The sequence below is a fragment of the Marmota marmota genome, unplaced genomic scaffold, assembly GCF_001458135.2.
Source record: "Marmota marmota marmota unplaced genomic scaffold, marMar, whole genome shotgun sequence".
In the NCBI taxonomy this organism is placed as follows: domain Eukaryota; kingdom Metazoa; phylum Chordata; class Mammalia; order Rodentia; family Sciuridae; genus Marmota; species Marmota marmota.
The window spans coordinates 20,107,008-20,123,847 of NW_026000242.1; the positions used below are offsets into that span (position 1 = coordinate 20,107,008).

Below are 16,840 nucleotides of genomic sequence, written 5' to 3' on the forward strand. Positions count from 1 at the left end.
GAATCCAAGATTACGGAAGTCAGATTTATAAAACCAGCCATTATCTGTCCCTCATATATATTTAACCATGCAATAAATGATGTTTTATGGAATAGCCATTTTATTCTTTTGTGGAAAATGTCCATTTCTCGTATTCACAGTTTCCTTCTACATTTGAATTATAAATTCACCTACCCTCCCTTCTTTCCTTCTTCCTTTTCCTTGTTCTACTCAGTTGTTCTTTGATTTGATTATTCCTTTTCATTAAAGAATTGACATTTCAAGTTTAATCAACAAAATGCAAGGAGCAGCCTTCATCTAGAAGGAATTTGCATTGCAGTTGTTGTAACCCTTCTGCTTTTGATTTCTTACTACCTTCCCCGGTTGGCTCCATTGTTCCTTCCTGGAATTCATATTTGGTATAGGTTCTGCCACCACCCCCATCCACCTTGTCCACCCATCAGTGTGGACAAATATTTCCTCCTTACTTCAATGCAGACAAGATACAGATTTTTTCCCAAAGGAATGGAAAACCATAGAACACTAGGGTTTGTTTTTGTTTGAGTTGTATGTTTAGAACACTAGTTTTGAGTTGTTTTTATGCAGAATCTAACCCAAAAATGGATGCTTAAATTTGTATATGGCTTCCTGCCACGTGAGCATCTGGCATCTGTTTGGACATTTCCAGTTTTAGAACTCTTACTACCAATGGGAAATCCAATTGCATCTTTTATACTTAGTGGGTGAAATCTCTCCAACCATTATTAAGAAGCATATAAAAATAAAACAAAATGCAAATGGAGGAAGCAAAACTTTCACTTATTAATTACCTCTTAGGTGCACAAAATTTTAATTCAGCACTTTACCTAGTTCTCATTCCCAGAATGTTCTACATTTTAGGAAACAAACAGGCAGTGATCAGGGAAGAGTCGGGGAAGTGGGTGAGAGCAGGTGATGAGGACTCTAAAATGTTTAAGAAAAAACTTTTCCTGAGAATGTTCAACATCTTCCTTATAAGCATTTATTATATACCAATAATGTGATCAACACTGTAGTTGACAAAAGAAGGGAAAGAAAAGGAGAGAGGAGGGGAGGGGAGAAGAAGAGAAAAGAAGAATTATGAAGAGAGAATTTAGGATGTCTTTTTTTTTCCAACTTCAAATCATCTACTAATTTGAATTTAAGGATGAGGAAATGAAATTGAAATAGAATAATAAGGTAGAAGACAAAGATAGAATTCCAGTTCGGTGAGAAATGTCATTCATTTCAATTCTACAAGTTTTTGTGGAACAGCTATTATGGTTCCACCACTCACTAATAAATTGGGTAAATAATTAAAACCAACCCAAAAAGCATTTCCCTCCTTCTTTTTAATAGACCATCTTTGTTCTTTTTTTCCCATGAACTTTTCCTATTTTTAGGGATTGGCAAATGCAACCAGAAATCAATTGCAGGTATTTCAAATTCAAGACACACACAAAAAAGAATGAATTTTCTTCTAGATATTATGTCCTATATTTTAAAATATAATAGCATATAGTATAGATTACAGCTATGTATATGCATCTTTTCATTTGCTTATATCTTACTATATTTAATTTTAGTATGTTTTTAAAATAAAACTGCTTTTAAAAGTTCTGCACGATTCTGACTTTTTAACGAGTCAGTCCACCTCTCTCAAACACAAACATAATTTGCCAGTGAATTCTAGTCAATTTTTCCATCTTAAAAAAAAAAAAATGTCCTAGTTTTCTCTTCTGCCACGACAGGAAGCATTTCCTGGAGATTAATCACCATTTTGCCTTGCAAAATTGGGAAGGTTGAGAAAAATTAGTAAAGTAGGTTATATCATCCTAATTTGAATTCGGAATTTTTGGATATGGTCCCGCTGCCATTTGGATGAAAGTAATGATGAGTCAAGCTGCGAGTGATCTAAACAAACACTATCACTCTATAAATGTTGAGCTGCAGAGCGTGGACTTAGCAGGAGGTAGACAGAGAGCAGGGCAAAAAGGCATCTCCGATCCAAGGAAAGCCACTGGAAATGAGGAGTCTCCCAGTTCTGCTGCTGTGTGTGGCAGTTTGCTCAGCCTATCCACTGAATGGAGCTTCAAGAGGCGCAGACACCAGCGTGGAGCTTCTTCAGGTAACTAATGGAAATAGCCCTCACATGCATTGGCGGGGGCCAAGCTGGGAAACCACCTCTGCTGCCCACAGAAGGGTTTGACTTACTGCATAAGAAGAGTTCAAGGATGGAGATTTATAAAGTACTAGAATGAAGAGGTCCCAATATCACATCATTTGGGATACTCTTTTTTTTTTTATGTTGGAAGAAAGAAAGCCTAGAAATATTGGGTATTTTTCAGGATCACATAGCAGCACAGGAGTAGCAGCTGGAGGAACATGAATAGCAAGGGAAGAGTTTATGAACCATGTCTTGCTTGGAACTTCTTTGTGGGTACTTTAATCCAATGTAATTTTACCTAAATATTTATAGTGCTGATATGCTTGCACAAGGAAATTTGTCCAACATTTTTCTTAAGGCAGATCTTTATGAAAAGCATAAAGTGGAAAATTGAATAAATTTCCTTGAAACCTGAAAATATTTATGCTCAAAGAGTTTTATTTGTTATATTTTTAAAAAATTCTCATTTAAGGGCACTGGAAATTTATCTCAGTTTTCTATTTCACCTGCATGTTTTAGTAACAAACTAAGCTCCAGAGATGTTTGGTTACAAATGTGAAGCAAGGGTGAGGAGAAGTCTCTAACTGAAGAATTAAATGCACTTTGACATTTATTATTTCAGCAAACTAGAGAAGTATTTCAAATAGATTAAGAAAAGTGGGGAACTCTAAAATTTTACTATGAATAGCTAGTTCTAAAAATCTTTTTTTAAAAAAACTATGCTTATTCCACTAGCAATACCTAGAAAAATATTACAACCTTGCAAATGATGGGAAACAATTTGTTAGAAGAAAGGACAGTAGTCCTGTTGTTAAAAAAATCCAAGAAATGCAGAAGTTCCTTGGACTGGAAGTGACAGGAAAGCTGGACTCTAACACATTGGAAGTGATCAACAAGCCCAGATGTGGAGTCCCTGACGTTGGTCACTTCAGTACATTTCCTGGCATGCCAAAGTGGGGGAAAAACCACCTTACTTACAGGTAATGGGTCCAAAGAGGTCCTCACATGTTATTGAAATTTAATTGGCTGTATAATAGGAGAAAATATTACTTTCTTCACATTTTCTCATCCAGAATCGTGAATTACACACTGGATTTGCCAAGAGATGATGTTGATTCTGCCATTGAGAAAGCTCTGAAAGTCTGGGAGGAGGTGACTCCACTCACATTCTCCAGGATGCATGAAGGAGAGGCTGACATAATGATCTCATTTGCAGTTAGAGGTAAAAAAAATCATGAAAATAAAAAAAATCAAATGAAATGCAAGTATTTATCAGATGCTATTTCATTGATGGCTCAGGAGAGATCATAATTGCCTATCTTTTTAAAAGGAAAAAATTTTTTTTTCCTTTTAGAACATGGAGACTTTATCCCTTTTGATGGACCTGGACAAGTTTTGGCTCATGCCTATGCACCTGGGCCAGGGATTAATGGAGATGCTCACTTCGATGACGATGAGCAATGGACAAAGGATACAGCAGGTTAGTGTTACATGTTATAGAGTGTTAATTTCTCTTTATATTTAGAATTATCAAGAAAATGTCTGTTCTGTATTTCCCATTGGGTTAGGGATCAACAGAATATATATATTATGTAATATATATTTTTTTTGTCTCAAGGATTGAACCCATTGGTACTTAACCACTGAGCCACATTTTCATTTTTTATTTTGAGAGGGGATCTTACTAAATTACTTAGGCCCTCGCTAAGTTGCTGAGGCTGGCTTTGAACTTACAATCCTCCTGCCTCGGCCTGCCAAACTGCTGAGATTACAGGCGTGTGCCACTCTGCCTGGTCAGGGAAAAAAATGTATATATATATATATATATATATATTAGATGGACAGCATGCCTTAGTTTATTTTTATGTGGTGCTAAGGATCAAACCCAGTGCCTCACAAATGCTAGGTAAGCACTTTGCCACTGAATTACAGCCCCAGCCCCCAGAATATAGTTTTGTTTTATTATTATTGAACAAATTTTTGTATGTTTAAAAGTTTACTCCCCGACAGGTGTGGTGGCACACACCTGTAATCTCAATAGCTCGGAGGACCAAGGCAGAAGGATTGCAAGTTCAAAGCCAGCCTCAGCAACAATAAGGCACTAAGCAACTCAGTGAAGACCCTATTTCTAAATAAAATATAAAATAGGGCCGGGGATGTGGCTCAGTGGTTGAGTGTCCCTGAGTTCAATCCCTAATACCCATCCCCCCAAAAGTTTATTCCCTCTCCTAGTAAGCTCAATATAGGAAATATCATTGTTATTTTTTTAAAATGACTGTGGATTGTCTGTGCTCTAAGGAGGACTATTATTAACAGCAGATATACAAGAGATGGTATAGTGCATTGCATCTACACTAAAAGGTGCCATGGATATTGTTTATGCAATTTCTCCCACCAACTGTGCTTTTCAGACATAAATCAAAACTAAATTCCAGAAACTTAGGTTCTTTTTGTTCTTTATGGCTCAGTCAACATTTTACTACTTCTAGGTTAAGAAGACTATTGGGGGATTTGTGAAAGAAAGGACCAACCCCAATACAATACTCAAACTATTTAGGTGGAAGAAATTTTCTCAGTTCATAACGGTATAGTTTGGGGAATGTCTTCCAAAGTTTTCCAAAAAATGACTGAAACAAATAATTCTACTTCTGAGATTTAATTTGCATTTATAATGAAAATACAAACAGAATATTTGGAGAAAATACATAAATGAGTTTAGTGCTATATGAAATTCTTGTTTTGATTCAATTTACATCTTCTTACAAAGTAAGGTTCCTACAGTCTTAAACGAGAACTTTCCCAGGGTTGCAAATTGCTCAAGCAATACTTTAAAAAGTAAAGTATACTTACTTGTTTGTCAATCATAATTACTGAAAGCTTTCCAATTTCCAATTGCGGGTTTTTAAATATATAATATGAAGAAAAAAATCTGAATGCAGCCCACGTTTGTATATCCAAAATCTTTTTTGTAACAAACACTAGACATGATTGGTCATGTTATACTTTAAACCAATTTTGCAAATCCTATGACATCTATCATAATTCATCTTTTTGGACTCAGTATGTGTGTAATGATGATGAGGCTAAAAATTATGCAGGCAATATTCCAATAGAAAGCCACAGGAGTATGATTGTTCAAGGAGTCCAGAACAGAATACAGGGTGATCTGTTTAACTGAGACTGTGACTGGAAAATGTTAATACACTGAAACAGTGTTTCTCTTTTCATTGGCAAACAAGAGAAATATTTGTTGATATGCTAAACAAGTCCCTTCATATCTGCATAGGAGTAAAAAGGCTCTTGAGGCTGGGGAGGGACAGAGAGGAAATTGCGCCTGGGTACTTTCTCTTGATTAATTTCAAGTATGAGTCTTGAAATACACTTGGCTTTCCATTAAATGTGTAATCAGTTAATTGCACAATTAATCAATGAACAAGGCAGGAAAACGAAAAGAGCCCTGTGTGCCTGTGTGGTTCTGAGAAATAAATAAATTGCACAGCTACCTATATAATGTACATGTATTTAGGGAATAAGTAACTATTTTTATATTTCTGAAGTAGGGACCAATTTATTCCTGGTTGCTGCTCATGAACTTGGCCACTCCCTGGGTCTCTTTCATTCGGCCAACCCTGAAGCCTTGATGTATCCAGTCTACAAATCCTTCACAGACCTGGCCCGCTTCCGCCTTTCTCAAGATGATGTGGATGGCATTCAGTCCCTCTATGGTAAGTGATGCTGGTCAAAATAGGTATCGTAGCTTTGCAACCAACGATGCCATGTGAGTATTGGAGATTTAGCTCACAGCACCTTGAGGATGTTTGCAAAGCATCTAAATCCACATCACCTTTCCCCTCATGTTTGCCTTCTTTACTCTTTCCTTCAGGACCTGCCGCTGACCCCCCTCGGAACCCCCTGGTGCCCACAAAGTCTAGCTCACCAGAGTCTGGGCTAGGCTCACCACCAGCCATGTGCGATCCTGCTTTGTCCTTTGACGCAGTCAGCACCCTCAGGGGAGAAATCCTATTCTTTAAAGACAGGTCAGGCCAGAAAATCATATTTTCCTCTCTGTCCTTTTGATGTAAAATGCTTAGGAAAGAAAACAAACAGAAACTTGATAGAGATATTTAAACATTAAAAATTTAAGATAAAAAACATTTCCCCTGAGCTTCAAATCATTCAGATCTGGTGCTCTCCTTTCCACATTTTCCTAAATTGTCAAGTTCACATATGAAAACTCAGGATGATTTGGTTCTTGATCTTGAATTGTTTTTCCTGGACATTCTAAGTCCTATTTACTTTTCAAAGGATACAAGTAGATCTTTAGATTCAGAATTTTATCTGTGCTTCCTTTCAAAATGACACTAGGATAAGTATTACATTTAATTTGCTTACAGTTTGATATATACACACATGCTACACATTCAAACTGCCCAAATGAAAGTTACATTTTTGCTTCCCCAGATGACTCTGCAGTCAATACTTCTTGTGTTTCCTCCCAGAATTATTCTAGGCATATACAAGAATATATTTAAGCAACATACACACACACACACACACACACACAATCTTTTTGAAAAGTGTGGATGGTAACATGGTGTATACACCATTTTGCATGCCCTACAGGTAGTTAAAGCTTACGCTGGGCCGCTTAGTTTTCATGGTAGGATAACTTTCCTTTCACAGAAGACATTACTCTGGAAATCTGTGACAGGAGACACTTTGCAGTGTTCTGAAGAAAAAGTAAAGCTACTTTTCCAATGATGATATACCTGATTTCCATCTGGAATCTAACCTAGAAGATGAAGGAATGGGAGACAGTGGGAAAAGTGGGACAGGGAGGAAATTGTGCTAAAGATGAAAGACTATTTTACAATTTTCACTTCTCTTAACATGAATTTCAGGCATTTTTGGCGCAAATCTCTCAGGGCCCTGGAACCTGAGTTTCATCTGATCTCTTCGTTTTGGCCATACCTTCCTTCAAGTGTGGATGCTGCATATGAAGTTACTAGCAAGGATACTGTTTTCATTTTTAAAGGTAATTGTTATATAAACACTGAAATAAACCTGAAACAAACTCTCTGACAATCAAACTTAATAGGACATTAATTTTCTCTACTGTGTCAAATTTTGGCTGTTAAAGTTGCTAAAGGTTATGAGGAAATAGCTAAGATCAATCTTATTCTATTATATCTGGGGGTTAAAAAAGTGAACACAGGAAGATAAACTACCCAGGGTTGTAAATTCATTCATTTGATTTTTGTTCGTTCCTTTAATATGCATATTTTTGTTAAATGTCCGCTACGGAGCTGGAGACTAAATCTAAAACTTAAGCTTCATCTTTAAGGTGCTCAAATGTATTTCTAATACTAAAAGGATTTTAACTGTTATAAAGTCAATATGACTCTGAATTTTTAACAAATAGGAAACCAGTTCTGGGCCATCAGAGGACAAGCAGTAGAAGCTGGTTACCCACGAAGCATCTACACCCTGGGTTTCCCCCCAACAGTAAGGAAAATTGATGCAGCCATTTCTGATAAAGAAAAGAAGAAAACTTACTTCTTTGTAGAGGGTGAATACTGGAGGTAAGATGCAATAGGAAAGACTTTGCCTAGAGCCCAATTAGGGAGATCACCCCTCCACTCTACCCTTGGATCTGCTTCCCTCTCACTAGAGGGTGGGGTCTCCTGACACTGTGGGCCAGCACCTGCACAGACACACGGCAGTGCCTCATGGCAGACATTGCTTCAGCTCTCCTGAGTGGTGTTCCATCAACTCGGCTGGCACTTCTACTTCTACGCTGCTCCCCACTTGCCTGGAGTCCCTCATTTTTTCTCTTCCTACTTGATCCTTCCCATTCTTTGAGTCCTGGTTCAAATCCTATTGCCCCCATGAAGCCTCCCCTCCTGAACTTCAAATCTTCAAGACCAGCTGATCTTTGTCTCATGGCGTGTTTGTCTTATCTTGCTAACATTACATATGCTTTTCAAGGACTCCTTTAAATTGACCCATTTAGGATGGCATTAGAGCAGATTATGCTAAGTGAAGCTAGCCAATCCCTAAAAAACAAATGCCAAATGTCTTCTTTGATATAAGGAGAGTAACTAAGAACAGAGTAGGGTCGAAGAGCATGAGAAGAAGATTAACATTAAATAGGGATGAGAGGTGGGAGGGAAAGGGAGAGAGAAGGGAAATTGCATGGAAATGGAAGGAGACCCTCAGAGTTATACAAAAGTACATACAAGAGGAAGTGAGGGGAAAGGGAAAAATAATACAAGGGGGACAAATGAATGTCAGTAGAGGGGGCAGAGAGAGAAGAGGCGAGGGGAGGGGAGGGGAGGGGGGATAGTAGAGGATAGGAAAGGCAGCAGAACACAACAGACACTAGTATGGCAATATGTAAATCAATGGATGTGTAACTGATGTGATTCTGCAATCTGTATTTGGGGTAAAAATGGGAGCTCATAACCCACTTGAATCAAAGTGTGAAATATGATATATCAAGAATTATGTAATGTTTTGAACAGCCAACAATAAAAAATTTAAAAAAAAATAAATAAATAAATTGACCCATTTATTATCTCTGCCTTTTTTGAGGAGCAACAAGAAACATTAGTCCTGTTTTATGAATACAACTCAGGATTTGAAGACAGGCTAGTGCCTAGGCCATCTGCCCAGACTCTGAGATATCAGGGCAGACCATACAATGCCCAGCCCATGAGCCCAAAACATATTTTCATGCTCTGCTTCTTGTCTCAAATCCTTTTCTTAGGAGGCAGCAACAGAACTCCTCTTGTGTGGGGTGAGGAGGGATGGCAGGTATATACAGACCAATTATGGTCGGGAACTTGAGATTGTATTTCAGATAAATGATTAAATTCACTCGGTGTGTATCTGTGTGTACATTTATCTGTTTACAATTTCATGCCTGTAAATAGACAATTAAGGAGATTTCCTTACAGTCCATTACAAAAATTATAAGCAGCATCTTCTATAGTAGGGTGTTGTACCTGCTCCTGATGGAGCTTTGGCCTTAAGAACTAAGTTGGTAGTGCTATTAAGGTCATATATTTCTATAGTGATAAATATGCTTGATGTTTATTTGCAGTACTTGGGAAATTTACTAGAATTCCATATGATTTATGAATTTGGTTAACACAGTCTGTACGCAATCCTGAGCTGGTCTTCTTTTACTTGGTACAGATTTGATGAGAAGAGCCAATCAATGGAGCCAGGCTTTCCCAGGCAGGTGGCTGAAGACTTTCCAGGGGTGGACTCGAAGGTTGACGCTGTTTTTGAAGCATTTGGTAAGAGGATTCTTACTCTGTTGACTGTAGGGGCCTTTAAACATTCCATGGCATCAGTGGGAAGAGGAGAACTGAATAAATTTTAATACCAGGATTTTTTAAAAGTCAGTTCCCTCCTCCTTCCCCCAAATTTCAATTCACCTACCTCTGTATCAACTGTATTACTACCTCACATGAGTTGTTTTGCATCGTAAAGATAATTAACACAAACCTCTATTTTATACATGCTTTATATAAAAACCAAATTTCTCAGGTGTTACTTTATCACATTACCATGTGTTAGTGCAAATATCCCATCAAAAGATGTGATCAGGTTTAATACTGCCTGGCTGACCTTCTCCCTCGTCTCATCCAGTTTTTATTAGTAATTCCCAGGGATATTTCTCTGTCTTGCCTAAATTTGTGATTGACCACATTGCAAATACTTTTCTTCTCATGTACTCAAGGTTTTAATAATAATAATAATAATTTAAAAAGCATTTTTTTCTCACTCATGGATAAGTGAATGGAGGTTGATAATCTTTACTGAAAGATAACCTGGGTATCATGTTTTCAGAACACTGAAGTGTAGCCTTTGTTTTGAAAGGGAGAAAGGGAGGAGGAGGAATGTTAGGAAGAAAGAAAGAAATAGAGAGAGAGGTGGGGGGAAGGGAAGGAGTAAGGAAGGAAAGAAGCAAGCAAGCAAGCAAGCAAGCAAGAGATCATAGCTTTCAAGCAAGCAGAGAGTGTTTTCGTTTATTTGTTTTTTCTGATTAGAAGCAGAACAACCTAAAAATATAGAACTTGGCTATGATACAGACACCTTCCTTCCTTGTTGAGTAAGCCTGGACAAACATCTGTATCTGTCCAAACCTCTACTTGCTCAACTGTAAGATGGAGTTAGGTGTGTTTACCTTATAGGGCTGTTGTATAAATAAATGAAAAACAATCTCATAAAATTCTTAGTATTTTTCCTGGCACAGAGTAAAACTGTATAAAGGCTTAATATTTTCAGTTATCTATTTTTCTGAGTTTTCTCTGTTGCCCAATTTCTTTTTTTGAAAAAAAAATATCACTGTTTCTCTTGTCTGTATTTGCAGGGTTTTTCTATTTCTTCAATGGATCTTCACAGTTGGAGTTTGATCCAAATGCAAAGAAAGTGACACACATCTTGAAGAGTAACAGCTGGCTTAATTGTTAGGAGAGAGAAGGAGAAGGCACAATATGGGCATTTTAATTGGAGCTAACAATTCTTCCTCTGCGTTTGTGAATTGAAGTGGTTTGTTTTCTCCTGCAAGTATTAGGACAGAACTCAAGTGTGAGCTCTGTTTCTTGTCAGTCATCTTCACCTTACAGGGCATTCAAAAGGACTGCTGCTTAGCTTGCACTTTGGCACATGGACTGATCTTTCACAAGAGAAAGGGAAGTGTTCATGGGCAACAGACAAGTGATTGTATCTATATAAACTATTTGCTTGTTATTTAATAAATATGATTTGTCACTTATTTAATTTTTTTGTTGTTTGTTTCAAGAATAATTTTTATCATCTTGGGCACAGTATGGGCTGAGCAATAGACAGCCTGAGATGCTTGGTCAGTGCAGCTGGCAGGACTAGTCTCCCTGGCTAGGATCTCATAATGGGTTTATCCAGAACTGAAGACAATCATCCACTTGCCCTCCCCATGCACCATACAAATAGGATGCTTATTTCTACCACCCAGACATTGTACATATTCTGACATACCTAAGAAGAATGATCTAGGGGGTTGTTATGTTGTAGAGTAGGCTCTAAGAATAATTGTGAAGTGAACCCTATGATCATAGCAAATCACCTAGTTCACACACCTCATTTTACAGGTGGGAAAGTCAAACTTACTCTTGGTCTCTTCCTTTTACTTATATATTCTCTCAGTAATGCCCCTTCCCTGCCCTAGCCAACAAATTTCTTCATAAATACCCTATTCACACATGAAAATATCTTCTTATACTCATTTTATATCTGTCTGTACCTAGAGGTAAATGTCCATTGACAAATGACAATTCTAAAACACGTTTATCTCCCGTAAGTAACATCTCTAGCATAATGCCTGATACAGGGTAAGAGTTCACCCTTTGGTTGATCCATTCCTTTGAGAATAATTTATTAATCATAATCATGTGCTAGGCATTGTGCTAGGTTGTGGACATAGGAACCTGGAAAAATGGACACAGTCCCTGCTGCCCTTATTGAGATTACAATTGGGCAAAAATGATTATATGCAAATAATCACAAATGTGAACATGTGATTGTAAACTTAATTAAGAGTTACAAAGGAAAAAATAGACACCTTTTGTAAAATAATAGGGAAATCTAATTTGAACTTGATGGCTTTAGAAAAAAGCTTTTGAGGAAATGACATAGAGAAGATTTGAAGGGAGGTGTGGAGACTAGGTAGGAGATAATGGCATAACTAACGTGGTCACATAGCAGGGTCACAGAGAAGAAATGGCAAATATGCAAATAAGATGAACATTAGGACTCAATGCGGGGGGTGGGGGAGTTGGACATGCAGCTAAAGAGAAAGTATCCAAAATAATTCTCAGATAGTTTGTTTGAGCACAAAGGTAGAAGGTGACATCATTTACTGAGATGGAGGAAGAATGGCAGAGAAGGTTTATGAGGGAAGGGCAAGATTTAAAATAAATTACTTAGTTTTGCCAATTCTTGTAATGTCTGTGAGATATTCAGGTAATTGCAAGACAAAGTAGTCTGGAATTCAAAAGACAGAACATACATATGTGGGAATTTGCAGTATTTGTTAATTTATATATGTATTTATTTAGATATTGCATCTTGCTATGTTGTCTGGGTTTGTCTCAAACACCTGGGCTCAAGCCCTCCTTGGTCAGCCTCCTGAATGGCTGGGACTACAGGCATGCACCACCATGCTCAGCTTAGTTTTCAGCATTGAGGTTTTTCTTAAAGTCACAAATGTAGGAGAGACCATATGGGGAGACTTTATGATGAAAGTCCAAGAAATAGCTATATTTTGCTAAGAAATATAGCATTTCCTTATTTTTAAGGTTATCTAAATTTATTTAGTTTGTGTTTGAATGTCACTCCTTAGTCACAAGGCAAAATTCAAAAGGTAAAAATATATGCAATGGAAAGTAATTTTTCCCTCACCTTTGTCTAGTTCTTTTTCTCAAAGACAGTCAAGTAGATTTTAAAGACTTTTATGAATCCTTCCAGAGATAGCTTATGCTTACCAAGTATAAATATCTTTTAAAATAAAATCACATTGTCCTGCTCTTTATTATTTTTACTTTACATTTATTGGCAACCATTCCATATTAGTACATGTACAAATGCCTCATTTATTCTTTTCATTTTAAGATTCTTTTAATTTAGTATCAAAAGTGCAAAACTAAAGGCTCAAATGCAATAAAAGAACACATTCATCCATTTATACTAATGACAATGCACTTTTAATAAAGCTCATTACTGAAAAAAAAATAATAGTGAGTCTTATCACAGTAAATGTCCTTCTAAAATCTTTTGCAAAATCATTGTTTATAATTCTGCAATCTATACCTGAAGTTTGATACCACATCTTCATGTTTGCACAGTCCTCAGTGTATCATACCATATACCTCAAAGAACAAATCATTAATTTAAGAGTCAATTAAGTAATATTATCCCAAACCAAATGGTTAAACAAAGGAACCAGTTGTATTGACATCTGTTATTTGATTTTCTCAAGAGTATTAGAAGTTGTTTCTTAGCAAATTAACTTGACAAAATTCACCTTATCTGAGTTTTGACCCAGCAGCTGAACAACAATGATAAAGTCTACAGTCTTACTGAAAAATCTGATAGACAGTGTCTCTAAGTCACTATGCTCAATTAAGAGCAATGCATATTCCATTTTTACATTGTGCTAGAATTTTACTTGTTCAATTTATGATTTTTAAATCTCTGGATTTCCATTTCTCCAAACTGCTAAAGACAAAATGTGCCACACACCTAAGACTTCTGTTTCTCCCTCTATATTTTTCCAACAGAAACATTTTCTCAAGTGTCTACATGTTCTATAGAAGAAAAAATTTTCACAGATGGCCACCTTTGTCTAATGCCATCAAGTCTCTGAATCAAGGGGACTTGGAACAGAAAAAAGCAGAAACAAGGTTCTTCTAACTTTTACATGAACTATTACAAGTGGGAAGTATAAGAAAGTGGTTTTCTTTTCTTAGGAAGTGTGAGTCTTGTTCAGGAAATGAGTACTTAGTTGTCATATCACAACTTTTTAAGTAGTGAGACGGTCAGGGAATTCTGCACTGGTGAGCATGGTCTGTTTACTTACCAAGTATAAACTTCCAGCACTTCATTCATTTTGTGCTTGCTCCAATTTGGCTTGAGTCTGTGCTAGTTCACTAGTTCACCTTTTGTTTTTAGAAAAACCAAGTTGGTTGTTAAGTCTACCACTACTGATCTCAGCTAGGCAATACTAGGCTGTTGGCTTTGCTTGAGGTCCTGGATTTGAGAAGCAATCTCTTACCCCTGGGTTGCTACTCCTCTGTCCCTGTGTGCAAACTCCTGCTATGGTTGCTTTAGTTTTTCTTTAGGATGCCTTTAGCCAGTTACATCACTCAAGCTGGGTTTTGCAGATGGCCTTCCAAAGCTCAAACGGCTGTTTCATATTTAGCGTCTCATGTTAAAATGAACTCAAAAAGTGCCATGGCTTTGAAGTCTGTTCCACTCAGCCAAATCTTTAGGAAGAGTTTTTCTGTTGGTTATTTTCAATCTGAGAGTTGCTTCCTGGACCAGACTCAGGCATTCCTCCAACCCTGCAAGGGGATTGTGGCCAACCAGAGCCCCAGCAGCCTGACCCAGCTCTGTCCTTTCCCTGGAGTCTGTGGAATAAATATGTTGTTTATTTACTCAATTATTGGTGATTGAACACATAAATTTATGCACTAAAAAAACAAATTGAAGAAATAAAATGTTAAAGAATATTTAAATAAATATTTTATAAAGAATATAACAATTTTATAACATACAAATACATTTTAGATACATGATATTTAAAAGAAAAATAATAAAATTTGTGTGTAGCTGTAGATTATTTCCAGTATTCAGTTATCAGTAAGCTATCATCTTCAATATTTTGTTATCACATCCAGTGCTACAATGAATATGCTTGAACACACTTGCATATTTGATGAAAAATCTAATCTTCAAAGGCTGAGCAAGGATGGAGAAGCAAGAACACTGCAGGATGATTTCTCCAACAGGAAGGCCATTGGGTGCTCTTCACAATAGCAGTGTTGGTGGAATAGCTGATCTGCATTAGGATTGTGGGTAGAAAAGTTGCAAAGTTAGAATGTCTTGATTACAGGTAGTAGAAAATTTGTGTTGGTTTATATATAAAGGACACTATTGGTTTGCATTACTTAAAAGTACAAGACTAGGGCAGGTTTTAGTTTTAGTGTAATGGGGTACTGGCTTCTTCACTCTGGGACTGTCTTATTTTACTTTAAGAGTGACTTTCTTCAAGGCAACAAAACAAATACAGTAGTTCCAGGCATCAAGCCTACATAGAATACCACCTCTGACCAGGAGAAGACAGTTTTGGGCCTCCCCCTACTTGGATCATTTTAATCACATAAGCATCCAGACCAGTCACTGTGGCAAAGAGGAATTCACCCTGGTCACATTGGTGTTGCAGAGTGGAGGAAAATATGTTGAGGCAGCAATCTCTGTCCATTTACCACAAAACAAATCTGGGTCATGAGAATGTGGAAATAGTAGATACAGATGATTATTAGATGTTGGTCTGGGGAGATAGAAAAAAAATATTTTCTGTGTCCTGGAAGACCAGATTCATAATTCTTACACATGTGTTTGCTTAATTGGGCAAAAGGAATGAAATAACTTTTTATTTACTGGATACCTCTTTTGTGTCAGCCACTGGACAAGGGTCCTGATATGAAATGCTGTTCATTTACTCCTCATAGTAACAGTTGCATTGGTGGTTTGTCTCAATAGAACAAAAAAAATTTTGAGTGCTTCAGTAACTTTGCGGGGGTTACATAGTAAGTACCATTGGTGGGATCTGATTTTATATCATCCTAATTTCAAAGATCTCATTCTTACTTTGTCTTACAGACAATAAGTTAGCCTCCATGGTCTTATCTCATTAGTTTTGACTCCATTCTGCAGTAGAGGTTCTGCTGTATGCTGTATGACCACGATGGGCCTGGATAATCTTCAATCCTGCAGTTTAAAATCCCCTCAAGCTCAAAGGCCAAGGTTCTTTTGTGTGCATTTCACATATATCCCTGCTAAATTCTTCTGTGCTCTCCTAACTTGTAATTAAAATTGGGGAACCTTATACCTGCTACTTACTATTTGTGTCTGTAAATTTCCCCAAGCCATCTTGTTCCAAAAGGCCTGATGTGTATGTGTGTGTGCTCACAAGCCACTTGCCAAGGTTTGCTTGATGCCAGCCGGAGGCCAGCTGCTAGAGCCCAGACTTGCAGCCCACATCAAGACAAGACCAGTCCTAATAGTGACGTGATGCTGAGTCCCAGAATGATGTTTAGTTCTTGGCTCAGTTCCTCTTGCCTTGGGCAGGTTTGCGCTGGGAACTGTGAAGTCCGCATGCATTAACAGGAAGTGATTGATCTGAGGCCTGAGGTTGCGGGTTGGAGAAGGAAAGTAGAAGCCAGAAATCAGATTGGGACTTGGCAATAAGCCAACAGAACGGTGGATTTGACAAAGATGAGAGAATAAGACAAAGAAGGTTTGGAATTTCACCAGTCAGTGAACAGAAGAGTCACGATTCTGGAGGCATTTGGGAAGCCTATCACAAAAACTCAAGTGGAGAGACATTAGTGGTGATCCTATTGTGAAGGGACATAGTGGGGAGAGCATGCTGAGTCTACTCAAATTTGATGGAAATGACTTGCGAAAGCAGTAGTAAAATTGAAGAACCTGGCAGGGTTTATTCGTGAGGAAGTGTCTAGCTTGCTTGTCACAAACCATCCATGAGCTGTGTGTGAACTATGGCGCATAGTAGCCAAATGAGGGGATAGGCCCGGCATTGCAGGCTCCCTGTCAGGGAGTGATCACATGATACAGGTGCGCATCCCTCTCTAGCTCTGCCTAAGATCCCACACAGCAACTGAGATGGGAATGATTTGCCAAGATGTCAATCAATCTGCCGACCACAAGACATCATGAAGCAAGACTCCACCCTTGAAACCTTATGCTTGCCTCTGATGTCCCCGCTACAAAATAAAGGAAGCACAGGCTCTTGCTTTTTTTCAAGTGCTCTTTTTCCAGTGTGGAAGCTGACCTTTAAGGTCGCAGAGCTGTCTCGCTCTTGATTTGAAAAACTAATATGTCTAT

The 16,840-nt window shown here is 37.7% G+C and overlaps 1 protein-coding gene across 2 annotated transcripts; it reads left to right on the forward strand.

Annotated features, from left to right (window-relative positions):
* Positions 1-1,920: 1,920 nt before the first annotated feature.
* Positions 1,921-10,941, forward strand: LOC107145902 (stromelysin-1-like). 2 transcript variants are annotated; one of them, XM_015489942.2, is made up of 10 exons: positions 1,921-2,125; positions 2,900-3,144; positions 3,238-3,386; positions 3,519-3,644; positions 5,722-5,889; positions 6,048-6,201; positions 7,066-7,199; positions 7,587-7,746; positions 9,365-9,468; positions 10,548-10,941. In XM_015489942.2, the coding sequence occupies exons 1-10, from the start codon at positions 2,024-2,026 to the stop codon at positions 10,646-10,648; spliced, it is 1,443 nt and encodes a 480-aa protein (XP_015345428.1). In that variant the 5' UTR covers positions 1,921-2,023; the 3' UTR covers positions 10,649-10,941. The 2 variants fall into 2 exon arrangements, with proteins under 2 accessions (XP_015345428.1, XP_048651737.1); XM_048795780.1 differs by having other exon boundaries at positions 5,725-5,889.
* The last annotated feature ends 5,899 nt before the right edge of the window (positions 10,942-16,840 follow it).

What these genes read in the sequence shown, in the direction of transcription:
- LOC107145902 (XM_015489942.2), top strand. Translation starts at nt 2,024, where the DNA reads ATGAGGAGTCTCCCAGTTCTGCTGCTGTGTGTGGCAGTTTGCTCAGCC. An exon ending in GATCTCATTTGCAGTTAGAG is followed by an intron (nt 3,387 to 3,518) that starts GTAAAAAAAATC and finishes TTTTCCTTTTAG; the next exon opens with AACATGGAGACTTTATCCCT. An exon ending in TGGCATTCAGTCCCTCTATG is followed by an intron (nt 5,890 to 6,047) that starts GTAAGTGATGCT and finishes TCTTTCCTTCAG; the next exon opens with GACCTGCCGCTGACCCCCCT.